General features: G+C 54.5%; 7 protein-coding genes across 7 annotated transcripts; 3 read left to right on the plus strand and 4 right to left on the minus strand.

Annotated features, from left to right (window-relative positions):
* Positions 1-1,826: 1,826 nt before the first annotated feature.
* Positions 1,827-1,991, minus strand: PHYSODRAFT_406426 (hypothetical protein; the record flags this gene model as incomplete). Its single annotated transcript, XM_009522287.1, has 1 exon — positions 1,827-1,991. A coding segment is annotated over one exon (165 nt), but the record flags the coding sequence as incomplete, so codon positions are not given.
* A 4,244-nt stretch (positions 1,992-6,235) lies between these two features.
* Positions 6,236-6,971, minus strand: PHYSODRAFT_406341 (hypothetical protein; the record flags this gene model as incomplete). Its single annotated transcript, XM_009522288.1, has 2 exons — positions 6,236-6,713; positions 6,808-6,971. Coding segments are annotated over 2 exons (642 nt in total), but the record flags the coding sequence as incomplete, so codon positions are not given.
* A 1,576-nt stretch (positions 6,972-8,547) lies between these two features.
* On the plus strand, positions 8,548-9,057 carry PHYSODRAFT_484559 (hypothetical protein; the record flags this gene model as incomplete). The annotated part of the gene is made up of 1 exon (XM_009522289.1): positions 8,548-9,057. The coding sequence occupies one exon, from the start codon at positions 8,548-8,550 to the stop codon at positions 9,055-9,057; it is 510 nt and encodes a 169-aa protein (XP_009520584.1).
* Positions 9,058-15,640: 6,583 nt separating this feature from the next.
* On the plus strand, positions 15,641-16,111 carry PHYSODRAFT_311839 (hypothetical protein; the record flags this gene model as incomplete). Its single annotated transcript, XM_009522290.1, has 1 exon — positions 15,641-16,111. The coding sequence occupies one exon, from the start codon at positions 15,641-15,643 to the stop codon at positions 16,109-16,111; it is 471 nt and encodes a 156-aa protein (XP_009520585.1).
* A 1,244-nt stretch (positions 16,112-17,355) lies between these two features.
* On the minus strand, positions 17,356-18,105 carry PHYSODRAFT_250501 (pectate lyase; the record flags this gene model as incomplete). Its single annotated transcript, XM_009522291.1, has 1 exon — positions 17,356-18,105. One exon carries the CDS (start codon positions 18,103-18,105, stop codon positions 17,356-17,358), a length of 750 nt encoding a protein of 249 aa, XP_009520586.1.
* Positions 18,106-20,206: 2,101 nt separating this feature from the next.
* On the plus strand, positions 20,207-20,956 carry PHYSODRAFT_250480 (pectate lyase; the record flags this gene model as incomplete). Its single annotated transcript, XM_009522292.1, has 1 exon — positions 20,207-20,956. The coding sequence occupies one exon, from the start codon at positions 20,207-20,209 to the stop codon at positions 20,954-20,956; it is 750 nt and encodes a 249-aa protein (XP_009520587.1).
* A 1,784-nt stretch (positions 20,957-22,740) lies between these two features.
* On the minus strand, positions 22,741-24,647 carry PHYSODRAFT_311840 (hypothetical protein; the record flags this gene model as incomplete). Its single annotated transcript, XM_009522293.1, has 4 exons — positions 22,741-24,087; positions 24,159-24,249; positions 24,333-24,492; positions 24,578-24,647. 4 exons carry the CDS (start codon positions 24,645-24,647, stop codon positions 22,741-22,743), a joined length of 1,668 nt encoding a protein of 555 aa, XP_009520588.1.
* Positions 24,648-25,487: the final 840 nt, after the last annotated feature.

A 25,487-nucleotide genomic window follows, 5' to 3' on the forward strand; every position in this document is an offset into this window, starting at 1 on the left:
TATCGGCTGAGAGTGTGCCCTTCTTGCAGGAGTTCACAGCCAGCCCAGCTGCTGCGCCTGGGTTTGTAAGGAGAGGGTCTGTGAGTGGCAGCATCTCTCTTCCTGCCGGGACGATCAACAGCCCGCAACACCTAGACCCAGCGCAGCTTGCTCAGTTTCACTCAGCGACAGCCCTCCAGACCCAGTTTGCAGCTATGACAGGGTCAAGTGGGGCCTTGACGCCTGCGCTCGTAGGTTCGAACTCCAGTCCATCGCTCACTGTCGACACGTCACACTCGTTGGCAGCAACCCCGTTAACTCCGTCGCAGCAAAGAGGTCGCACTGGACCACTCAAGCTGCCGAAACCCACCCTTGATAGACCGTCCGAGTCCGGCGTCTCCTCCATAGACACCGCACGCAAAGTGGTGGGGACCATTGCGAGTATCCGTCGGCCATCCCTCAGGAGAAGAGTGTCCACCACCAACATCACGAGCGGCAGCCCAGTTGCCGTGGTACCTGCAACAGCAACCCCAGTTGTGGCACCTCCACCTCAAGATGAACGTCTCGACCAACTCCTCACTGAAATACGCAACATTGCCAGTCGGCAGAATGTGCTGGAGCAGCAACTGAGAGAGATACTAGCAAGCGCGCAGCCGAAGCCGGAGAACAACTCTCCCTTACCAGCGCGCAGCAGGTTGGACAGCAAAACGATGGCCCTCGAACAAGGCCGCTTCGATGAGCAGCACTGGATAAATGACCACGCACCACCTCTCACCCGCGCACGCGGTACCCGCCACGTTGACCAACTGCTGCATTCTGATGGGGAAGGCATCTAAGACCAGCAAGAGTGGGGCATAAATACACACGTTCATTGCTGCGGAGGCAACGCATACCATGTCTTTCTACCGTGCCCTCGAATGTCTGGAGTGCAGGCTGATAGATCCCTAGTCGAAGAGGCCTGGCGTTGAAGGAGCCTGCGATACCTCACCGCCCGAAAGGCGCACGAGCCACTTGCGGACGTCGTCTTCTAGAGCTTGGCGACCGTCACTGCAGCCGCTACTGCGAGGAGGCAGCAGCGAGATCTTCTTGCCCTTGTAGCTCAGACCCACGACGAACGCTGCAATATAATGAAAAAGTTAGTCGCAGCTTCAACAACTTCCACACTCACGACAATTCTTAACGTACGAGCTGACGCATTCCCGAACTGCGTCTGCCACAGCGCGCGCTTGTCTGTGGGTTGCGCGTTCAAATCCACCCAGCAGAACGTGAGCGGGTCGCGCTGGAACTCGGTCGCGAGCTTCTCCATGATACTGAACTGGTCTTCTCGTCGTTCAGCAAGTAAAAGGAAACAACCGTCAGTCAGACTTCGATCTAGTCACAATTCTCTCTCCTCTGCTCTCCTCACCTCGCACGCTGCAGCCGTGCCTCGTCTCGTCCGGGAAGAACACGAGCGTGCGCCTGCCCCTCGCCGTCAAGTACAGCGGGTTCAGCTCGTAGATCGACGGCGCAAACACCTTGGCCAACTGACTCAACGGACTCGTCCGCGGCGCCTCCTGTCGAGCAGCTCCTGGTCCTCCAGCGCTCCCGCCATTGGCGTTGGTGTTCTCCTCCGTCGTCTTGTTCCCAGCCGAGAGCACCCCCATCACCGCCGCGAACAGCAGCATGAGCAGGAAGGGCGTGGCCAAGTGCGACAAGTCCCAGTGCGCCGACATGGTCTGGTAGCCCCCGTACCCCCCATACCCCCCATAGCCCCCGTACCCCCCATAGTCATTGCCGTAGCGCTGCTGCTGCTGCCTGTAGAAGTTCTGCTGCCTCTGGCGTCGCTCGTGCTCCGCCGCCGCCGGCGCGTTGGTCAGTCGGTCGTACGCGGCGCCGATGCGCATGAACTCCTGCTCGGCCTGCGGGTTGCCCGGGTTCTTGTCCGGGTGCCACTTGAGCGCCAGCGCCCGGTACGCGCGCTTGATCTCCGCCTCGGACGCCGAGCGCCGCACGCCCAGCACCTTGTGCGGGTCCTCCGCCTGCGCGCCGACCAGCAGCGCCAGCGCCAGCGCCAGCAGCAGCACCACCTTGGCCCGCATAATGTGACTTGTGACAGGGGTGTCGAAACTGCTCGGCGTCATCGCCGGAATGGGTCGGTTGCGTATACCTGGTGTGTATACAAGCCAATAAAATGGGTAGGTCGTCTGTAAAATGGGTGTATGTAGCAGCCCAATTTCTCCTGTCAGTTTGAATCCGCCAGTGAGTGAGATGGACGAGAGCCTGTCAAGCGTGGACCAGTTCCTGCGGGACAACGGCTTCAGCCTCTCGGGCCTCGCGTCCGCGAGCGGCGACGGCGACGACTTCGACCGCGAGCGGCTGCTGGACGACGAGCTGCTGCTGAGCGACGCCGACGAGCGCACGCCGCCGCCCACGCGCACCACCGATGGCAACAGTCCGAGCCACTCCAGCGACGCGTCTCCGCGCTTCGTGCTGCTGGAGGACGAGCGCCTGCTGCTCAGCGAGCGCCCGAGCGGCGACAGAACCAGCGAGCGCCCGCAGGACGAGGCAGCGGCGCCAACAGTAGCAGAAGCAGATGGCAGGTCCATGGAGCAGCAGCAGCAGCAGCAGGAGCTTGAGGACTCGCTGGACCGCTCCATGCTCTTCGGGGGCTCGGGGCTGTCGCAGTCCGCGCGCGGCGGAGAGCAGCAGACGCCGTCCGCGGCCTCCTCTTCGTCTGCGCTGGGGCTGCAGCTACGAGCCGGAACTGGAGGAGTTGGGGCTGGCGACAGGTCGCCGCCGTTCGCGTCCGTGTACCAGATGACGCCGCAGCAGCTGCAGATGGACCGAGTAGCGATGGTGTCGGCGGCGTCTTCGTCGTCCCTGCCGCCGTCGGCTTCGGTGTCGGCGTTTGGCTCGTCCGACCGAGTGCTGGATGACGAGCTGAACGACGCGCTGGGAGTGCCCATAACGTCGCTGGGAGGAAATAGTACAAGGGTGAGTACGTCGTCGAGACGGTCGCGGGACGAGGGGGACCAGAGCAGCAGAGCAGGCTCGGGGAGTGAGTCCAGGTCGCAACAGTCGAGGACGTCGCGGGCGTCCAAGACGCAGCGAACGTTGTTCACAGAGGAGCAGGACGGCGAGGTGAACGACGATGCAGACAGCTCGACGGGAGGAAGCGTTCGTGGGCGTGACGACCGTGGAGTAGGTTCGGCTCGGAGTTCTAGTGGTGAGAAGAGCAGGTGGAGTGGGGAGCGTCTTTCGTATCGTGGGGCAGATCAGCTTCAACGTGAAGAGAAACGAGAGGACAGCGACGATGGAAGTGTCGTAGACAGCGCTGGGACTGAGACTAGCCACGTAACCGAGAAAGATGAGGGGGATTGGAATGGACTCAACGATCTGCTGAGGAGGAACGGACTGCCAGCAGTTCGTTTTCGTCGCGTTGGGTCAGGGGAGGTGTTGCCAGATAAGGACTCCCTGTTCAGCGTGATTCATGACTTTGGCGTGCAGCTCGAGCGCAAGAATGAGGTTGATGCTTGAGAGTGGATACGCTAAAGGCTGGTGCTGTCGATCCTGACGGTAGGATTATGTTGTATGTTACAGGCGATCCAAGACTTGGTGCTGGCGTCCAAGCGAAACTCGCGCGTTCAAAGCAGGAGAGAAGGAGAGTTGCAGAACAGCGAGAAAAAGATCGAGGAAACGCAAAAGACCTTGGAAAAGGCTAAAGCAGAGATTCAACGCCTGAAGGTGCGGCGTCGATACTGCGACGCGAAATTTTGCTTGAGGATTTGCGTCATGCTGCTGTGGCTTACCAAGTATAATATTTGTATCAATGGGTCTCCGTGATTTCAGGCTTTGCAAAAAAAGGAGAGCGAAAGCGCCGAGCTGCTGTCCAGAAAACTCAAGAACTCGTGTATCCGACTGCAGCAGCAGCTTAAGGTCAGCGAGCATCGGGTGAAAGCCAAAGAAGTCATCGTAGAGCGGATGCAGGCCAAGCTGCAGCAGCAGGTCGACAAGGAGAACATGAGCAAGACGCGCGATCGCCGCGCCTTCCGTAACCTCCAGGACCGGGACCCACGACGCGCTAATCCGCGTGACATCCAGGCGCTGGAAGCGATCGGCGTGTACGAAGCGCAGCGTGAGCAGATGCAGGAAGAGATCGAGTATCTGAAGGCGCAAGTGGCCGCGCTCAACAGTGAACTCCGTGACAAGGACAACTTCATCGCGCGGCAGGGTAGCGCGGCATTGAAAGGCGAGCCACCCGTTTGGGACGAGGTCTCTGATCTGGCCGGCGCAGGACGGGCGTCTGGGTCGCAGTCTCGATTCCAGCATCGTGCTGGTTCTTCGTCTGTAGCTTCGGACGAGATGATGCTGGAGCAGCTCGAAGCAGCCAGACGCGAGCAAGAAGTGGCCGCAGCTAAGTTGCGCCATCGAGAGGCGGTGATGATCAAGAAGATTGCGATGATTGAACAAGAACTATTGGCAGCTCGTGAGATCATCGGCGAGCTGAAGGAGGAGAACGCGAACTTAATGTTGGAGGCCGAGTCACGTCCTAGTATCCGTGACTACCGCTTGAGCCAGAGGCGCATTCATCAACTGGAGCGCCAAGTCGCTGAGAACAAGCTAGCGCTGGAGGAGGCCAGTGACCTCAACGAGCTGCGCAAGTACATGGGGACAAAGGAACTGGTGGAGCGCGATCGCTTGAACCATCGGCTCCATCTTAACAGGCTCAACACGCTGCCACGCGAGACGACGTTGGAGGTCGTAAAGCACGTGTGTCGTGTACTGCACCTGACAGATATCACGCTCATTGCGCCGAGCCTCGACAAGCTCTGCAGCGTGGTCGCGGCCGTCCCGCGCATGGAGAAATTCATTCGCGACGTGTGCGGATTCGTGTTTCTGCATGTGAACGAGAATGCAGAAACGAAAGAGGCGGATGCCAATCGATTCGAGCTGGAGCAGGTGCTTCCAACGCTGCAGCAGTGGATGATGGAGCGGAGAAAGCTACACGCGTTGGAAGGCTTCAAAGCGTCGGTGATCACAGAGCTGTGCAAGCGGACGGTTGAGCCCAGCATTCTCAATGACGCAGAAGGTGGCAATCAGAGTGAGAGCCCTCCCAGTCACCCAACCACCCTCTCTCGCGCGGTTCATATCGTCTCGGAGCTTGTGGAGCTTGAGAAAAGTGTCATGCATCATCGTGAAATCTACACTCAAGCTGCCGCTGAAGTCGAGGTAAGCTGGGCGTATGACGTGAGCCTTCCAGTTGAGCGTGCTAACTGTTATGCACCGCTTGTTTTGTATTCCTGTAGCGCCGTCCAAACGTGTTGATCAACCAGATCGTGAGGCATTTCTCGCACCTCTTCCAAGTCAAGAGCATCGAGGGCGTTCTTCCGACGATCAACGTACGTTCTATCGCTACGTCACGTGACAATGATTTCCTGTACTAATTGTACACACTGATATGCGCTCCCTCAGGAAACCTACTTGTTTGTGAACGAGATGAAGAACTTCCTACACGCCGTCCGCGATCTTCTTCATTTGAGTACGTGTCCAGACAACTGAGCCAATCCGCTAGAGCCCCGCAGCTGACTTTCCTGTTATTTGATGTTGCAGAGAAAGATACTTCGCTGGTGCACTGCCTGAACGCTATCAGAGAGCGGCTAGAGGATGCTGCTGACCTCGGTCGTACCGAGAAGCCTGACGGCGAGGAGGCCACGAATCAGGAGGATGCGTACGATGGCGGCTCTCCAAACTTTGTCGTCGAAAGGCGCCGGTCCCAGCCAAATTCTCGTGGTGGTGGCAATGAGGACCCCGGTCTTGTTGGCGTTCGGCAAGTTCGCGAAATGAGTATCCTGGTGCGCGAGCTGAAGCGTGAGCTGGGTGCTGCCACGACGGAAGAGATCTTGCCGAGAACGAAGCGGCTGATGGAGCTGCTGAGCCTGTCAATCCACAACGCCGACCCGGAGGACGACGACGAATACAAATAACCACTTCGGGTCACGGGGATCGAGATGGAAATGCATAAAGGATGGATACATTTTGTGGGTGAAGAGCGCCTAGACGGTCGATGCCTAGACAACTGTGGCTACCGCTGCCCTTCCGTAGCATCGACCGGTTGCTCTATGGTGATGCTACACACGTCCAAGTTGCCCTTGACGATGGAGATCGGGAGTGGAGTCGCTGGTTCCATGACGGTGTAGCTGCAGTGCGGGAGCTCGTCCTTCGGGGACTGGCAGGGCTCGACTGGGACGATAATGCCTCCTCCGACTGCGCAGCGGGACGGGTGGTACACGCCGTAGAGAGCCACTTGGACCAGTCCGAGGGCGCCGTTGACGGATGACGGGACGATCAGGAACAGGTCGAACACGAGGAAGCCGTAGACGACCCAGAGCAGGTTGTTGATGGTGCCAGCGAGGATCATGGCGAAGGGCAGCGAGGCCGACGACCGCGTCTGCAGGACCAGCTTGATGGCGGCCAGTGGCGACGCATACAGCGCGAGGCTGGAGGCGATGGCGACGATCCCGATGATCAGCTTTAGGGACTGCTGCGAGCCTGGCAGCACCCCGTTCTTGCCCAGCATGACGTATATGGTCACCGCGACGTTGCACGCCAACGCAATGCAGCAGGTTCTGAAGACGGCCTTGCGCTCGGTCGCGTACCGGGCGTACACTGCAAGGAAGACGACACTGAGGGCGTCCCCGATAGCGTAGGTGGTGAGCACCGGGAAGGTGTTGCCCGTCACGTAGCCGTACAGCATCCTGCAGAGGCATAGGTGAAAGGTGAAAGAAAAGGTTAGTGATCCATGGGACTGTTGTGAATGTCATGAAGTATTATAGTAGTGAGGTGGCGTACCAGATGTGGTTGCAGACCCAGAGCGTGGCGAAGGGCAGCACCGATGCGTTGCCGACACTGCGGTGGCGGTGCATGCGGAGCACGGACGAGGAAGGGCTCGCGCACATGTAGAGCGCCGACAGCGTCGTGACGACCCGCATGACGTCTTCGAACGAGGCGCCCATAGCTCCAGGGCGACGTAGACGAAAAGGCTGGCTGGTCGATTTCCAAGTGAGCAGCGGGGAGACGATGAAGGAGGCTCTAGACATGCAGGCTCGGAATTCAAGCTGCGTCGTATCGAAACCCGTTCCGTGCCCCCTCTCGCTTCAGTGTCGCCATTCCTGGGATTCACCTCCGGGGTCCTCTGAGAGTCTGCTCGTCGACGACGCATCCGATCCTGGACCGATCGGGACCAGCCCTCGCGTGCTGCGCATCGACCCTCGTGGTCGATGCGCGCCAGTCGTTTTCCTGCAAGTGGACACCCCTCTCAGTTTACCCCATGCAACTGGGGCTCACCAAAAGATCCGCGCCGATCGCCATGTCGCCAGTGGCACTGCAAGTCGTGCAAACGGAGACGTGCTCGGAAGCTTGCTGCGCCCACGAGAAGCGGTGCGGGAGACCAGGCAGGAGACTGACGCGAGCCTCACTCGCCCGAATTCTTTTCTTATGCCCACTACTACGCGAGGGCCAGTGAATAAAAGTATTGTATTGTGTCCCGGGATATGGTAAATCTGCGAGATTGGTACGCGAGGGCCGCAGGACCGAGCACTTTTCGAGACCTCGTGCATTCTGTCCATTAAGTTCGGAAGCAGTCTTGACTGGAAATGCCGCAAAAAAGCTAGTACATGTAGTCATGATACGAAAATTTTACGCATTATACGTTATTGGTCGGTACAGCACATGTACTTCATCGAACTCCTTTTGATCATAGAAATTTGGTCAGTTCTTTTTCGGTAAAGCTTACACGTGTGAGAACCAGCTTGCTTGGATTCCTCAGTTTAAGGGGGCATGCGCTTGGAGCCCCGTGCACTGGCGGGGAATCCCTGCTCCTACCCATAGCAGGACAAGATTCGTTGCGTGTTCTTAGTTACTTGTTGTGACAGTCTATTAGCGTTGCAGGAGGATCGCCATGTCTAGGCACGCCGCCCTACCCACAAAACCGGTCGAGTAGCGAAATACTTGAGACGTGCTTGACGAGGTGAATGAATCTTCGGCCTGCAACGCGTTTGCGACCCCCCCCCCCCCCCCGCCCAGATTGGACGGTGAAGATACTCGCAGAGACCGAAATGCCCAATCAAAACGGAGCAGCACTTCGAAATCCGAATGCATACCTTCAAGACTAAATGATGCGACTGTAGCAGCTCAATCTTTTGGGTGGCTACATGTCATCGATCTCCTTTCTGTCGCACCAATAATTCATGAAGTATGCCACTAAGGCATAGTAACGAGGAACGCGAGCTCCATCAGTGTTGTGGGGTGAAGGCGCTTCTACGCGTGCAAATCCTCCTACCTGGCCGGCGAAATTTCTTCTCTCAAAATTGGAAGCAGCGGTTGAACCCAGACTTCACGTTGCTCTCGGCTCAGCCGAGTCGGCCGGCAGATCTCAAAAGCCACTCCGGTCCAGCAGTAAGTACTCCAAGTCCAGTGCTTGTCCGTCAGTCAGGACCAATGCCCCTTCACTTTCGGTTTTGCCGAGAGCTCGGCAGACCTCAGCGCCGCAGAAAGACCAAGCCTCGTTCGTGGTTGTCAACCGGCGCACACATGAAGGCGGCCACGGACAAGCAAACCAGTCGTCGCCTGGTCGGCCTCCCCAACAACGCACTCGTCCAGATCCTCACGGCGACTGTGGCGCGGCTGCACAACCTCGAGATGGAGATCAATGAGCTGGAGCTGGCAATCGACGACGACCAAAAGGAGGTCGAGTCGTTCACGCACGAGATCGACGAGCGCTACGACCGGTTGAGAGACATCGACGAGTTCGTGGTCGCGCTCGAGGCTGGTGCGGTTTCTTCTGTGCCGGACGTGCCCTCGGTTCTGGCGGAAATGGCGGAGGAGCGTGAAGAAGAGCGGATTGCAATCACGCGATACAAAGAGGCTCGCGGCTGGCAGGAGCAGCAGTTCCAGAAGCTCCAGCAACAGTGCAGATGGCTCAGGAAAGAGCGCGTCGCGCTTCACAAGACTTGCATTGAAATATGCTCCATCTTCCGACGCAATGGCGTCTTCGCGCTGATGACGCGGAAGTTGGCTAATCTCCAGCGTCGTGGGGCCTGAAGGGGAGCTCCCTTCAGGCCAGACGGTACTTGTAGGAACAACGTAGAGAAGTTATACACTGATAGCGAGGGACGGGCACACGCACCCGACTAAGTTGTAAAAACTATAGTTTTTTTTATTTGTTTTGTGTTGGTCAGCTTGACCCAGGTTCGATGCACAATTAGCGCGAAAGTGTCCAAGAGTCGAAGCGGTGGATTTGAAGGGTACAGGATACGCTGTGCTTGGTGTATCCAGGATACCCCCAAGCAAAAGATGAGCACGGGGGGATTGCTTCGGCATACGAAAAACTCTATGCGCACTTGACCTCATTGAAAGCGAAGTTCAGAGCGCAATCGATGAGATCGCCTCGGTTGTAAGGCGGACTTGCTCGAGAAGCTGAGGAATTAAGGCAGATACAAGGCTGGAACTATTTTAATTGTAAGTGGCTCCATACATGCAATGGTCAACGGTACGATGCGGATTCTACTACGCGGTTTCATTTGCACGTATTCGCAGTTCGAAGAACTGTGTTAGCCGGCTTAGGCGAGTTTGTCATAAGGGCTCCTAGTGTCCCTATGGGTGAGGCCCACGAAGATCAAGCGTTCCACTGAGGGTTCGAGTCTCACCCGGAGCGATTCCGATACAAAAGCCACGTAAGTCTATTTTCCGGCCCCGACTAACCCCCTACGTCACCCCCCTAATGGAACTCCCGATTAACCTCTGCAACTGCAACCCCTCAAACCGCCGCCTCACCACGACCTCAGGAAGGGAAACCGATCAACTAGAAATAATTTAGGGTAACTCACTTAGACGTCGAAGTGCCAGCTTCCTGCAGGCTCCGAAATAAGTGCTCACATTGGTGCCTCCCGTGATCTCCGTTCTCCCTAGACGCTTAATGACACAATGAGCTCGTTGATAAGCAGCTTCTCCGCCGATAGCAGATACAGTCCTGCCCAGTCCAAAGCGTAAACCCTTATATTATGCGTGCTGTAACGATGTCGCCTGACTGTAGCGCGATTGTCGCTCGATGCCAAACTCGCCTGAGAGAGAAGGCCCCAGGAACTTGACCAGGTGGCGTATATTTAGGGGCAGCACACGTGTTATTTTTTTAGAATTAAAATTCTTTACTGTTTCTTATACTTTCAAATAATGCCGGGCACATGCTGCGGCTGCAAAGCAGGCCCCGGAGATGGCCGCTACTAAAGTATACTTCGAAGTACTTCCTACTCAAAATATATTTAAGAAAATTACCTTCGGAGTGCCCTGGCCGCATTTTTATTATTTGAAAGTATCGGTGCTGTCGGAATTCTATATCGCTCTGAGAACTGCGAATCCCCCGGACCACCAGTCCGGGTACCCCGAATTGGTGTCCACGGCGTCTCTTAGTCACCCTCGGCGGAGCCAGCCTTAAAAAAATGGGGGGGCATAGATTTTTTTAAAGTAAAATCCACACCCTACATTTCGATTCTTCTTTTTGTCATCGCTTTAAACTTTGCGAGGACCGAGTCTTTGTCGATGCTATTTGTAAGATCACGCTCGATAGTCAAAACCATCAGGTTTGACATCCAAAGATCTCCCATTGTTGTTCTGATCCGCGTCTTAATTCTTTTCATGGCTGAGAAAGACCTCTCCGTAGTAGCAGTTGTTACAGGCAGCACACACACCAAGTTAATAATTCGGTGCAAGGTCGGGAACAGCTCGTTGTTATCGGTCCCGACGAGTTGGATGCATAGTTGTTGCGTTGTCTTCAATTTTTGGAACCTTTTGTCGATCTTTGCCAAATTGCGAAACCGAGTGGCCTCTTCTCGAAGGTCGTCCAGCTCATCGGTGAAATCATCGGGATAAAATGTTTTAGCCAGCTCAACAATTTTAGTAGCGCTCCAATTCTTGAAATTATCACGTGGACTGAGCGATCCGCACAATTCCATGAGATTAAGAATTTCTCCACTAAATCGTGAATCCATTTCAGAAATCAGCTCACGAAGGATACAGTTGTATACTTCGTCACGATAGTGAGCTTCTTGTGTAGGCTGGACACCATCCCTGGAGGAGTACGCTCCTGGAATTCCAGCCCTACCACACCCCCGACTTCTCATTACGCGTCGTTTCCACACGTCATTTTTGTCAGGAATGAGAGGGGTGTCATCAACCTGTATTGATTTGCAAAAGTTGACCGATGAGTTCCAAATCGATTCAAAACTTGGCGAGTTCCCAGTCATAGAACTATCATCGAGCATTTCTTTTAGTTTTTTGGATACCTGCTTCGTCATATTCACAGCTGACACGATATCGACGTCATCTTTCTGCAAAAATTGGGGCAGCCAATTTGTTTTTCCCAAAATTGCAGTGAGAATCTCCATATGAAATACGAAGTCGAAAGTCCACATCTTCTCTAAAATTCCTGACGCCTCAGCGCGTTTGTGGGGGTTCACACCATCGACCACTACACGCTCTAACACACTTGTAATTGGGGCCCAAAGCATCTTGACTATTCTTAACGCGCGAATGTGGCAATTCCACCTTGTTTTGCTAAGACCCTCGGTAGAAGTTGGTTGATTTAAACCTCTACCAGATTCTAGATGTCCTTGATCAAGCATTTTTTCCAATTCCACAGCGGCTTCGTCAAGAAGTTGATCTTTCCTTTTACACGAAGCACTTACAGTTGTGTGAATCCCTTGCACGGTGTCGAAGCATTGCACCACCGAGACCGTGTTCATAGTCACTGCAACTAGGACGAGATTAAGTCGATGCGCGAAACAGTGAACATAGTAGGCGTAAGGACACTGGGAGCGTAGACGTCGCTGAAGACCAGTAATATCACCCGACATGTTGGACGCACCATCATATCCCTGGCCTCTACAGTTCGCCAAAAGCAATCCCCACTTCTCTAACTGCGTTATCAAACCATCATACAGTGTCTCCGCATTCGTATCACGAACATGGACAGTTCCAAAACATATTTCTCTAATAGTCCCCGTTGCAGCGCACACAAAACGAATTACGATAGCCATGTGCTCTTTCTTCGCCATGCAGCTTGCTTCATCCACCAGAACAGAAAAATATCCATCTGCAATCTCGACCTCCATAATATGCTTTCGAACAACATCAGCCGCACATTTGATCAGTTCACGTTGAATTTGTGGCGATGTGTACACAGCGTTTTCCCAGCTAAGGACATTGCGCGAGAAAACGATGGCGCGTGCTGTGCCATGAACAGAACAATCTCAAGAAAATTGCCTTTATTTTGTGACGTATCGTGTGCATTGTAAACAAAACGTTAGTCCAGTGATGTCATTTCATACATAAAAATTAAACCGCTCGTATACCTTTTCGTCGCTGCCCCGAAATGCAATTTCCTCTTTTGCTAGGAGAAGGCAGATCTCCAGAATAAAAGTCAGGCGCTCCCGGTTTTGTTGTCGTTCACCAATCTTTTGAGAATTCAGAGCCACACCAACGTCATTCTGACAGGATCTCCGATTGTCGAAATCGATCAGAGCTGAGTGGTGCTTCGAGCTGGTTTTTGTCCCAACATGTTTTGCAAATTCGTCTTTTGTAGTGGCCTTTTTCCAGTTCCTATAGCCCGTTGTAGGTTGTGCATACACTGTGAGCTCCCTTTGCTGCGTCATTACTTCTCGGCTGAGGTAGCAGCATAAGCAATCGTCGAAGGAGAGTATTCGAGCCATGATTTTTTTTTCAAACCACTGGACCCGAAAAGCACGCATGCATCCACCGATGTCACGGGCCGGATATTGCTTGAGTTGCGGTTGGTAAGGACCGAGGCGAACGTAGGATTGTATAACGTCACGCAGTAGCTGAGGATCGGCAATCAGTTTGCTTAACGAAAAATAAATTTGGTGGTCTGTGAGCAGGATCCCGCCTAACAAAGTCTCCAGCGGAACATTCTTCGGCTCTATCAGAAATTTTGTTGAGCGAACACCATTCCAACGCTCTTGTTTTTCGCGCAGCGTTACAGGTTGGGGTCGTGGCCCAGGATCTGATTCAATACTGGGGGCCTTGTCAAAGTCTTCGGGCTCTTGACGGGGCTTCTTCACAAAGAAGGTCGTGATTGCCGGCTGCTTCCTCTTTCCTTCCATGTTATTATCAACCAAGCGGAGGAACAGTGTGAACTTCATGCATGTGCCGTCTAAATAAAAATAATCTAAAAAAAATCGAAACGCCTTCGCCGAAAAATGGGGGGGGCATGCGCCCCCCCATTTCGGCCCTGGCTCCGCCCCTGCTCAACGTTGTCATATTTTTTGTGCAGCTTAGTCACACCGCTGTTGGTTGCCTGCACCCCCCCCCCCCCCCCCCCAAGTTCCACTACACGTATGTTTCGGGTGTTAATGAGGACTGAACGAGAAAAGTTGCCATTTCCATGGTCTTCCTGGGCAATTCTTCTGTCGTTCCTGAATTGGCACACCTTGCAAAGGCGGCGACGATGTTGAAGCGACCCCAAGTCGCACGACCGCTAGTACCATGCGACCGGGAAAGTATAAAAATTGCCACAATTATTTAGGAGGGGGAGGATCAATCTGCACTGGCAGAAATTTTATACACTCGATCGATCAGCGAGGGCCCTCGCTGCAAGGACGTGCATCGAAATCTGCGCTATGCTCTAGCGTAATGCCCGACAGAAAATTACTCCAGAACCTTGTGGAAGTGAACAAGCTTCTATCGACTCGTATCCATCTCCAGCGGCGGTAGCACCAAACAGCTGACGTTATAGATTGAGTTCCCATGCGGGGGGGGGCCGTAGGATACAGCATCACGAGAGTTAAAGTGCTCCATTGATAACTGCGCAAACAGAAGATCCAGGTGCATGAAGGAATCCATGCCGCGGGAACATGAATGCTTGAGGGCAAATATACTGCTTTTTTTCCGAGCGGATTGGTGCAGAGGGCTCTTCACAGACTACACTGCCCGGACAGGAACATGGGAGTGTTTGGTTCAGTTCAGTGTTAATAGACGAAGGCCAACCTGTGGTTTGAGCTACGTCGGTCAGCATGCCGAGAAACTGGCAGGAGGAGCGTTGCCTCCAACGTCTTCAATCCCATCTGCCAGGCGTCAGCTCGTAAAGCTAGAGAGCTTCTTCACGAGCAGGCGTCACATTGCGTAAGTTACGCTAAGCAGTCCTGGGACATACAATTGCTTCGTCAACTACTTTTAAAAAAAAGGATCACACACAGGAGCTATTATGAAAAGAATCAAATGTTGCAGTAGCTTGACGGGGATCTTTCCGTATCCATTCGACAGTCGACACAAATGCTGTGCGCAGCACGGGACGCTGATTACAAATAGAGAAGGTCCTGGTAAGCAACAAAGAGCACAGGGGGGGGGGAGGTTCCTGGCCTGCAGAACCTCTGCGCCCGCAGTCTTGGTGCCACGAAAGAGCAAATCCCCACCGGCGTCTGCGAAGTGGAAACTTCGTGCCCGGCATCAATCCAACGAGTCCAGCACGCGAGCATTTGTATCCGTCTTACACCATGTTTTTGGCCAGCTCCACCCAACGCTACCGAGCTCTGCGTGCCAGTATGTACAGTAAACTGGCTTGCAAAACTTGATACGTGTACGTGGTCACTAGCGTACTGTACTGTACACTGTTAGGTTCCAGTTAACGGCATGACTCCACAGTGTTTCGTTGTCCACACACACATTTGCCTGCTCTCGAGGAGAACGCGTAAAAACACACAGCAAATCAGAGACCTTCTAATAAAAGCATTCTGGGGGTTGCACCCCCAGACCCCCGCAGTAGAAAAACTAACTCCGAGTTGCGGCAATGGGTCCGCTCGCTGGAATGCTCGTCGCTGGGTCCGCCTCCGCAAATACCGCGCGGCCCTGCTTCGCGACGGCTACGCTCCTCGCAACCGCTCACTACCGCCTTCTAATATGGTGGACCTACCCCTAAGGCTGTGTGTTTTTCAGACTTTTTGTGTGCTTCTAGTAGATAGTATAATAGAAGCCTTCTACTATTTATTTACTCGCTCTCGAGTCGTCACGCACTTTTCATTCACGCCGCCTTTCGAATCAAGCGGTACGTTGCGAGAAGGTGCACGACCACCACGATGTCGATAGAGACGGGGGGCCGGCAACTTCGCCGTGAAGGTGGGGCGGGGCACGCAAGCAACAGACCTGTAGGTAGGATAAGTAAGGCGTGCTTGAGCTTGAGTCTAGAGAGGGACCTGGCCCGAGCTCTACATCAGAGCAGTACACTGCGCTGCCGCGTGTGGTACAGCAGTATCCTCTGCTGGCGCCAGCGCGATTTGAACGCCTCGCCCCCCTCCAGGATCCAAGTCTCTCGGCCCGGGAAAAACCAGTCCACGATGTCTCCGTTCACGGTCAAGTAAAAGGGCCAAAGGGTGCGGTTCTATGCTTGACAGCGCAGTTCAACTTTCTGGGCGACGACGGGTCAACCACGGGGCGAAAGCAGACCAGCGGCATGCTGCTCGCTCGACTGACAGGTCCGTCAGCTGTCGGGTCTGCCGGCCCGCCGCACGCGACGAGTGCAGCGGGCAGCTCTCGCTCGCTCACTCTCGGATTTTCCACGAAGCAGCCCAAGCCACACGCAGAAGCCATGGACCAGCAGCCTTTCACCACCGCCAGCGCTATGGGGGCCAGCTACGCGCTCCTGATCGAGGAGCTTAAGGCGACGGTGGAGCGCATGCGCGAGGTTGAGGTCGAGATGGACGACGTGCGCTTGGCGCTGCGCGACGACCACGAGGAGGTGGAGACGTACACGGACGAGATCGCCGACTGCCGCGACCGCATCGAGGCCATCGACGAGTTCGTGCGCGAGGTCGAGGCCGGGAACGTCCCGGCGCTGGGGGACGTCGACACAGTCGTGGCCAACATGGCGGAGGAGCGCGAGGAGGAGGAGGGCATGCTCAAGATGCTGGGCGACGCGCGCGCGTGCCACGCGGAGCAGCTGCAGTCGCTGCAGACGCAACTCGCCACGCTGCAGGGCGAGCGGCTGCTGCTGCAGAAGAGGAGCTCCCAGATCTGGTGCGTGCTCGGCCGCAATGGGGTCTTCGCATCGGTCATGCAGCGACTGGCACAGCGCAGCGCCAAGGTGCTGTAAGGCTGGCACGCGTCCAGCATATTTATTAGGAAGGCGTATGGATGGAAGCAAGTACATGTAAATACAGTAGATGTCAACATACAAACGGTGTGTGTGTGTAGAGAGAGAGTTCTTCGTGCGAATGGATAGGATAGGCCTTGCAGAACGAAGTGATGACTCGACGCCGCTTGATTCATCGAGAGTGGACAGGGCCGTCACTTGGTCATTTGGTCGTCGATGCCGGTGTACTTCACCCATCTGCTGCTTGGCATTTTTCTAGGCGAACGCAGTCACTCATCGCTCGTCGCCGACAGCTGGGACTGGGGCTCCGGCAGCAGCGAACGACACTCGACTTGCAGCGCAATTGTGGCGATAGTGGCTCTGCTGAAGTGTAGTGCGGGAAAGCTGCAGTGGTGATGAAACGACGACGCTTTTTTGGTTTGGATGTTGGTGCTTGGGTTTCGAGTGTAGACGCAACTTGTTAAAGAACATGCTCGCCGCTAGTAATGGATCAGTGTAGTAGCTACTGATCAACGTTCGACAAGTAGAGCATTGTAATCTCGGGAGAAATCCGCACAGCAATACTTCTGCTAGCCACTGCCAGTAGCTGCAAGCAGCACGGCCAAACATTGGTTGTCGCCAGTTCGCAGCCGCCAATGCAAGAACATCGATAGAAGCGGATTTTAAGCTTAATAACGCGTCTGGTACAAGTCGCAACTTGCGTACGTCGTGTGAGTGGTCATCAAAGAGCTCTCGTCGCATGAATACGTCCGCACATCGAAACCAGGGTGAGACGGAGCACAATCACGTCCAAAGCGCTGCTGACAGCACGGTGATATCCAATAGCAATGCAAACGCAAAAGACTGTCGATGTACTATCAGATGTTGTGGGCAATGCCAAGGGTATCTTGCGCTCCAAAGACGATTGCATATGTACCTATACATTGTAACCTTTGTCACAGACAACGGAGCCAACACAATTGTACCTAGATAGAGCCACGACAGTGCGGCAAATTTGGCTGCGCTTCTAAACCTTGCCTTCAGTAGTTTTGTCGACGGATCAAAGAGTCCAACAGATCGTTCTACGAACAAAACACACTCAATTTTATCATCATTTACTCGAGAAGAAAGACTCAGCGCGGATACCAATGGTACGATACCAAACAGCAGTCCTTGCAGTTGTACGCACTTCGACTCTAGTACGTAGCAATTCGGGTCAGCCAAAAGCCCAGCAGCAGCAGCAGCAGCGCGCGCGCGCGACTTGTCTAGTAGAACTCGATCTTGTCCTTGTTGAAGACGCAGTTCTTGGACGGGCCCTTGCTCGTGACCTTGGGCTCCTTGCCGTTCGTGGACGTGGTGGTCTGGCACACGGCGTTGACGCCCTTGCTCGTGTGCACGTGGATGTCGTTGGTGAAGGTGGCGACGTCGCCGTTGTTGGCGTTGACGGTCACGAGGCTCACCTTGGGGTTGTTGCCCCACACGTGGTTGAGCGAGACGGTGCGCTTGATGTTGCCGCAGGTGCCGCACGAGCGGTAGAGCTTGCCGAAGTTCTCGGCGTAGAAGCCGTTGATGTTGACGTGGCCGTAGCCGTTGTGCTGGATGACCTTGTCGTCGGCGTTCTTGGCGCCGCACGCCAGCACGTTGGTGACGCTGTTCTTGTTGCCGCCCTTGATGCTCAGCGCGTCCTCGCAGACGTCCTCCCACCAGACGTTCTCGACGGTGCAGTCGTTGTCGTCGCAGTGCACGCCCTCGCGCTGGTCGGGTCCGATGATGACGTTCTTGAGCTTGGCGCCGGGCTCGAGCTTGAAGACGGCGTCTCTCCAGCCGCCCTCGGACTGGTCCTTGCACTTGATGTCGGAGCGCTGGTAGGTCTTCATGCCTCCGTCGAAGGTCTCGCCCTTCTTGATGATCTTGACGCCGTTGAAGCGGACGCTCCCCTTGGAGGTGGGCCACGCGGAGGAGACGGAGGCGGTGGCGGCGAGCACAGCGCAGAGGAGCGAGACGATGCGGGTCATGGTGAGCGGTGGGGATGCAGTAGCTGGAGTTGGTTGGGCGCTTGAGGCGGAGGGAGCAAATTGCAGAATAAAATGAGGAAGTGAACTGAAAACATGATGATGTCTGCATGGTATTAGTTGAGGCCATGTGCTGTTCGAACGCAAGTGGTGTCCCTGGTAGAAGACAATCAGTAGAGTAACCGGTCGTTGCAACTGTATCCGAGGGTTGCTCACACATCCTGATACCGTCAATCGCACACGGTAGACGAAATGGAGTTCCAGATTGCTGGCTGTAACTTACTGTAGTTCAGCTACCATTTTGGTGTGACCCCCTTTGCAATCTTTCATCAATTCGCTTCATTTCAAACTAAGACCTCAATGCGTCAGTGAACTCGACACAAGTGTGCGATGCTTGGCTGAGATTAGCCACGCATAGCAAGATTTACTCCGGTTCTGAGCTACAGAACATCTCGACACATATACAGTGCAGTGGCGTGACTGTGGCCCGAAGTTTATGTGATGGCAACATCAACGCGAAAAATCGACTAAGAAGCACCTAAAGAGTCGACTAACTACATTTTAGAAAGATGCACTCTTCGACTAAGAGCTTTTACCGTGCCTTACAAGACAGCAGGACTACGGCCGTTTCTCTAGATAGATTCAAAAGGAGCTTCGACACAGAAGAGGCCTGTAAAGTAACTTCCGCGTGAAGCAAAGTAAATTTGGGCAGCTAACACCGAATTGACGACAGGTCAGCTCGATCTATTCCTTCGTGAATGCGGGTCCTGACCTCGGATGCTCGGTAGGAAACTTCACAGTGGACCAGAGTGCGAAAACTGATCGAGGCGCTTCTACATGCGCACGTTGCCAATGGTGTCTTGCCGGTATGGCGCCTTTTCCAGCAAACCACCTGACGATCAGTTGTTCTGACTGTTGGTCGGTCCCTCAGCATTGATACATGCTGTCGCTTGTTGGCAACAGCAACAAACTGCTGCTATCTACCGATTCTTTGACGCCAGTTATGCAGTGCACCTCGCCTCGGCTTCAATGGAATGCTCTCGACGAAGTATTTACTGTTGGGTAGTAGGAGCTATAAAGCTCCGCTGGTACATGGATAACGAAGCGAAGAAGTCATACGACTATAAAAATCTATCCGGATACATGTAATTCGGTAGTCGTTGCTGTGGATTTGTAGAGTACAAGACACGGTGCTTCAAACATCCTTGTGACACTGGAAAGCGATCCGCAGTACATGTAATGATTGAAGCGCAGCCCACAGATGCTTCCGCGCAAGACCGGATTCTACGGTGGCAAGATGTCGTGAAGAAGAGTTGTCATGAATGAAAGTGTGTACAGTACATGTGCAGTACAGACAACGACTTACAAAGCCGGCATGCTTAATGCCATCCTCCTATATAAAAACAACGATAAATTCCCTCCCGTCAAATCTGTAAAACTGTCATAAAACACACGGTGTGTTGCATAAAGTACACAAGAAAGCATATAAAGTACACAAAATCAGATGGTATACAAAGATGAAGTCATTTGATTGAATCTGATTGGCTGGTTTGCTCATGTTAAGCTTTGCTTGACTTCGTCTGCCGGCTTTTTGTGTCTGCCGGCTTTGTAAGTCGTTGTCTGTACTTTTACTCTCCGTTGTCTTTGCATCGCCTTTGAAAGGAGCGACAACAAAGAGTTACATGTAACTAAGCTGGCTCCATATAACTAGCCAACCTCCATCGCTCCACGCTGTTGAATTCACATGAAACTGAAGAGCTACAGAGCTCTGCTTCGTACTGTCGCCGCTGGTATCAAGTACATGTAGAAGCGTACTGTAGTATCACTCCACTGTTGCGATCGTGCATAGAAATTAATCAGCTAACAACCTCAACGGAGTGGCCTCATCACGCGACGTGCGTTTGCTGTTCGTGCATATCCATGTTCGACCACCACAGCAACCCAACAAGCAAACTCCCTCCTTCACGGCTCAACCCCTCACCGCTTCCTACGATTTCAACAATCGCGCTTCACAGGCCGCTTCCTCCCTCACTTCATTCTGCAATTTGCTCCCTCCGCCTCAAGCGCCCAACCAACTCCAGCTACTGCATCCCCACCGCTCACCATGACCCGCATCGTCTCGCTCCTCTGCGCTGTGCTCGCCGCCACCGCCTCCGTCTCCTCCGCGTGGCCCACCTCCAAGGGGAGCGTCCGCTTCAACGGCGTCAAGATCATCAAGAAGGGCGAGACCTTCGACGGAGGCATGAAGACCTACCAGCGCTCCGACATCAAGTGCAAGGACCAGTCCGAGGGCGGCTGGAGAGACGCCGTCTTCAAGCTCGAGCCCGGCGCCAAGCTCAAGAACGTCATCATCGGACCCGACCAGCGCGAGGGCGTGCACTGCGACGACAACGACTGCACCGTCGAGAACGTCTGGTGGGAGGACGTCTGCGAGGACGCGCTGAGCATCAAGGGCGGCAACAAGAACAGCGTCACCAACGTGCTGGCGTGCGGCGCCAAGAACGCCGACGACAAGGTCATCCAGCACAACGGCTACGGCCACGTCAACATCAACGGCTTCTACGCCGAGAACTTCGGCAAGCTCTACCGCTCGTGCGGCACCTGCGGCAACATCAAGCGCACCGTCTCGCTCAACCACGTGTGGGGCAACAACCCCAAGGTGAGCCTCGTGACCGTCAACGCCAACAACGGCGACGTCGCCACCTTCACCAACGACATCCACGTGCACACGAGCAAGGGCGTCAACGCCGTGTGCCAGACCACCACGTCCACGAACGGCAAGGAGCCCAAGGTCACGAGCAAGGGTCCGTCCAAGAACTGCGTCTTCAACAAGGACAAGATCGAGTTCTACTAGACAAGTCGCGCGCGCGCGCTGCTGCTGCTGCTGCTGCTGGGCTTTTGGGCTTTTGGCTGACCCGAATTGCTACGTACTAGAGTCGAAGTGCGTACAACTGCAAGGACTGCTGTTTGGTATCGTACCAATGGTATCCGCGCTGAGTCTTTCTTCTCGAGTAAATGATGATAAAATTGAGTGTGTTTTGTTCGTAGAACGATCTGTTGGACTCTTTGATCCGTCGACAAAACTACTGAAGGCAAGGTTTAGAAGCGCAGCCAAATTTGCCGCACTGTCGTGGCTCTATCTAGGTACAATTGTGTTGGCTCCGTTGTCTGTGACAAAGGTTACAATGTATAGGTATACCCAGCTGTCCGTGCGGCGCGGTTCAATGATGGCAAGCAATTACTCTGCTCGAATCTGTCTTTGGTGCCCGTGCTGGACAGATCTCGGGTCTCGGCGCTCCTCTTCGCGGCCTGCATCACCTTTGGTAAGTTTTGCCGCTCGGTGCCTTTGCGATCGAGTTACCACCAGCAAAACGAGTGTCGCTAGACCTCACCTGCTGGTGCCGAAGCGATCCAGGCTTGGCATGACCTTGCACAAATGCTGTCAGCCCTCAAGCCGTGGAGGGCTTGTTGCTTGTTGAAGTCGTGACACTCCAGGCCCTTTTCGCAACGCTTTCGCTAGTAGTTACAGCCTTGCCCTGTCGTAGATGACCGAGACGCAGTCCTCTTCTCACAATGTAGATCGAGATGCACTACGTACTGTAGAAGAGCAAATGCACGTTGATTAAATAACGGGTTGGATCCAAAAAAACCTCGCATTTGCTGCTCGAGCGAGCGACTAGCTCTAGTCGAAGGCGCGACTAAATTCCTGATTAAAGGAATGCTGAGGTGATCACGATGCAACAACGTCAGCTTGGCGAGCTGCGTACATCTGCCTGCCAGGAGGGAAAATGACAGAACCCGTGGTCAGGTGAACTTAAGTGCAGAAGGCGTGGTAAAAAGCGTCTGAATGATGGTCAGTTTTTGGGCCCCCGGTTATGGCAGGTTTTACAGGGTATAATACCACATTTGGGTATTTCAGCTGGGGTAGCTTGCGTAGTTGACCAGACACAAACCTCCTCTCCTGAAGCTTATTCGGGTTGCGCTTGCGTCTCGCTGTCAACACTGTGCTTGAGGGAGCAACATGAAACATCTATAAGCACCCACGGCGCTGAATAGGCGTCCTTTAAGAGAACATGGGCCACTAAAAACCGAGAGGGGTTCCATCAGTGCAAGAAGACCCGCGTAAGGTCCATTCCCCGCATCGGTTTATACCTTCTTGAGGGAATCTAATTGTACATGTGCTCGTGTAAAGCTACAGGGCTTGCATATTGAGCGCTATGAAAACTTCTCTAGCCAAACACCGAGTGAATCCTTTTCTAGCCAAACATAGAATTTGACATAGGTTGGTACTTAGTACGGGTTTTGACAATCCAAAAGTATTCACCACACCTTCTGTCGCACAAGTCGGATTCTGTCATTTGGCTCGGCGCCTTTAGACATTTTCCCCTGCCAGGAAAGTCGACTATCGAATCGAAGGATACGATATGCTGAGCACTGCCACGCCAGGTACATGACTCGTGACTTCTCTCCTTCTATCATATAGGTGGTTGCACTTCGTTCAGTGAACGCATCCGTACTATCATCAAGACGTTCTTGCGCTGTTTTGATGAAACATTTCATTGTTTTATCGAGGCCACCAATGGAGGTCTCGCTTTAAATTTCTGCCGAGATGTGTGTTGGTGCCATGAGCTCAATTACCTACGCCTTCGTCGGCGAGACGTCCTTCGTGAACACGTAAAGTTCGCGGTGGCGGCCGTACTTGATTCCCCAGTACGTGAACCCCACAGCAGAAGCGAGCACAGCAGTGAGTGAGAACACCACGAGGGCCTCGAACTGGTGCGGGTCGTGGAATACCACACCCGAGAGCAGGATCAGGATGTAGAAGAACTGGTAGGTGGCCGTCTGCATGGAGTTGATGGATCCGCGCTGGTTGGGGGCGATCCACTCCTGCATGATCTGCGTCTCGGCCAGATCCGTGCTCCAGAGCCAAGTGCGAGATACCACCACGCAAGTCAGCATCACGTAGTCCGATACAATGGACTCGCCCGTGAACAGGAAGGCCAGCAGAACTGGCGCCAGACATAGCCAAAAGAGCCACACACTCAAGACCGCGATGCGCTCCACGCGCTTCATTTTGCTTCTCAAAGTGGGGAAGATAAGCGTCCCCACGAGTCCAGTCAGGGCTCCAGCGCCACGGCTAGCACCCAAAAGCGCGTTCGAGATGCCGCGCCACTTCAGGTAGGCAGTATTCAATGCTCCGCCACTCAGAATCGTCATGTACAGCGCGCAGAACGAGAAGCTGACGAGGAAGACCGGATGCTTGACGTAGTCGGACCACATCTTGGCGTAGCGGGCCATGGCACCGAGATCAGCGGTGGAAGCTGAGGAAGGTTCGCCCTTGGTTTCGTCTTCATGAGGTGTACGCACAGCCAGAGCCGGCACAAGTCGGTAGATATCGTGCGTCATGTAGTACTCGAGCGGCGTGGAGATCAGATTCCAGAGCCCGACAACGGCAGCGCCGACCATGGCGCGAGTGGTGGCGTCGTTGCCAGCGAAGTCCACGATAAAACCGAAAGCCATGGGGCCGAGGATGTTGCAGCTGAGGTCGATACGACGCATGGTCGTGTTGAGCTTCGCGAGCTCCGCCGAGTTGTCGACGCCAGCAATGACCACGACCCAGTCACGCTCGATACCCAGCGTCTGCGCGTCGTTGAGCACTTGGCCCACTCCACCGCAGACCAGCGTTCCCGCGAACATGAGAGCGAGCGGCCACGTCCACTCGGGCTTGTGCTCGCCGTCAGCGTTGGTGACCAGCAGAATGAGCCCCAAAATGATCGAGTTGAGCACGATCATGAGATTCTCGAGGAGGATGGCGTACTTCATGGCCGTCCAGCGGCTCCAGCGGTCCAGGTGGTGGCCCACCGTCGGGATCATGAAGATGCACACGACGTACATGGCCAGCGAGAAGGCCGCACTCGGCAGCAAAGTGTCCACGAAGATGTCCATGAACAGGATGGGCACAGCGAAGCCCCACATGCGGTCTCCCTACGCACAACAACCCCGTTAATCTAACGCCCTCTATCTACAAAACCAATGCACTAAAAGCAGGTTCCTACCCAAGCGGAGAGCAGGTGACTGGCATACAGGTACGTGATCACGCGTCTCGGTCGCGCTGGCGTCGAAGTCGCCGCGTTATCGCCGCTGCTTCTATTGGGTGCACGCAGAATGGAAGTGTGGTCAGCACGAAAGGTCTGCTTGGAGGTTGAAGTGGTATATCGACTTCTTCTTACAGCAGAGGCTGCTGCTCTCCGTTGTCGCCGTCGCGGGCGTCCAGCCACGCGGTGACCAGGCACGCGCCCACGGGCACGAGCGTCACTGCGCTCAGGATGAGCGTCACCATGTTGGCGGGCGCGGGCATCACGCACGCGTCTTGGAATCCGCCGACGCATGCTGAGGAGAGCGGTAGCGTTACATCAGTACTTTTGGGGCAGTTGGCGTTGATACGTAGAGCTGCAACATCTGTACGACGCGATACCTGCGCTGTCGAGGGCGAGCGCGGCGCTGGCGAGCCCCATGACGAGGCAGACGAACACGGTGGCCTCCATCTCGGGCGTGGGGTGCAGCGGACGCTGCAAAAACGACTGTGGATGGCTGTGGATGGAGCCGGGCGTTAGCTTGGAGAGCCGGGCGCTAGCTTGGAGATCCGGTGGCACTACAGTGGTGCACCGCGTTTTCGGTAGGGCGAACCCATATAAGTATCTCGAATACACCAAATTTCATAGCATGTAAATCTCCTACTAAGTATAAATGTAATGATGCAGTGTTTCTTAGCACACAAATCTGAATTTGTTATCCGCGGTTATACGTTTATACCAGTGCCGAAAACAAAGGTGCACCACTGTAGTCTCCGGGCAAGTCGGTGGTAAGGAGCAGTTAATCACTCACGATGTGTATTCACTGCAGCGCCACCGTGCCTCGAGCCAATAATGGTGATCGAGTATTTTCTGGTCACGCCTTGCTGGCAGGGGCCTATCCATTGCGCTCTCCTCGCCAGTCATCGTCGGCGCGGGGATCGTCCGGCTTGACTCCCGGAATTCTGCGGGCCGTACACGGTATTAATACAATTTGTAAAAGTTCTAACTTGGTTGGGAAATGGTGTACATCTAAGATGAGTGACGTCGATGCCACAGTGTTTGACCGCCCGACCACGTAAACGCCACACCAATTTTACCGTCATTCCTGCGCGTTGGTCTCCGATCCATGCGGCGCTCCGCTCGACTGCTGGCCGCCACCTCATGCAGCGTGAAGGCCGAGATCTCGGACGTGAGCACCCGTGACATCTCCCCTCCAATCCCCTCCCTACCGTCTGCAGCAATTTCCACCTTGAAAGCGGAAGTGAAGGCGGAGAAATTCGACCTCAACGGCTGGATCTCTCTCTGCAGCAC

Source organism: Phytophthora sojae (assembly GCF_000149755.1).
Source record: "Phytophthora sojae unplaced genomic scaffold PHYSOscaffold_2, whole genome shotgun sequence".
NCBI classification, from domain to species: domain Eukaryota; phylum Oomycota; class Peronosporomycetes; order Peronosporales; family Peronosporaceae; genus Phytophthora; species Phytophthora sojae.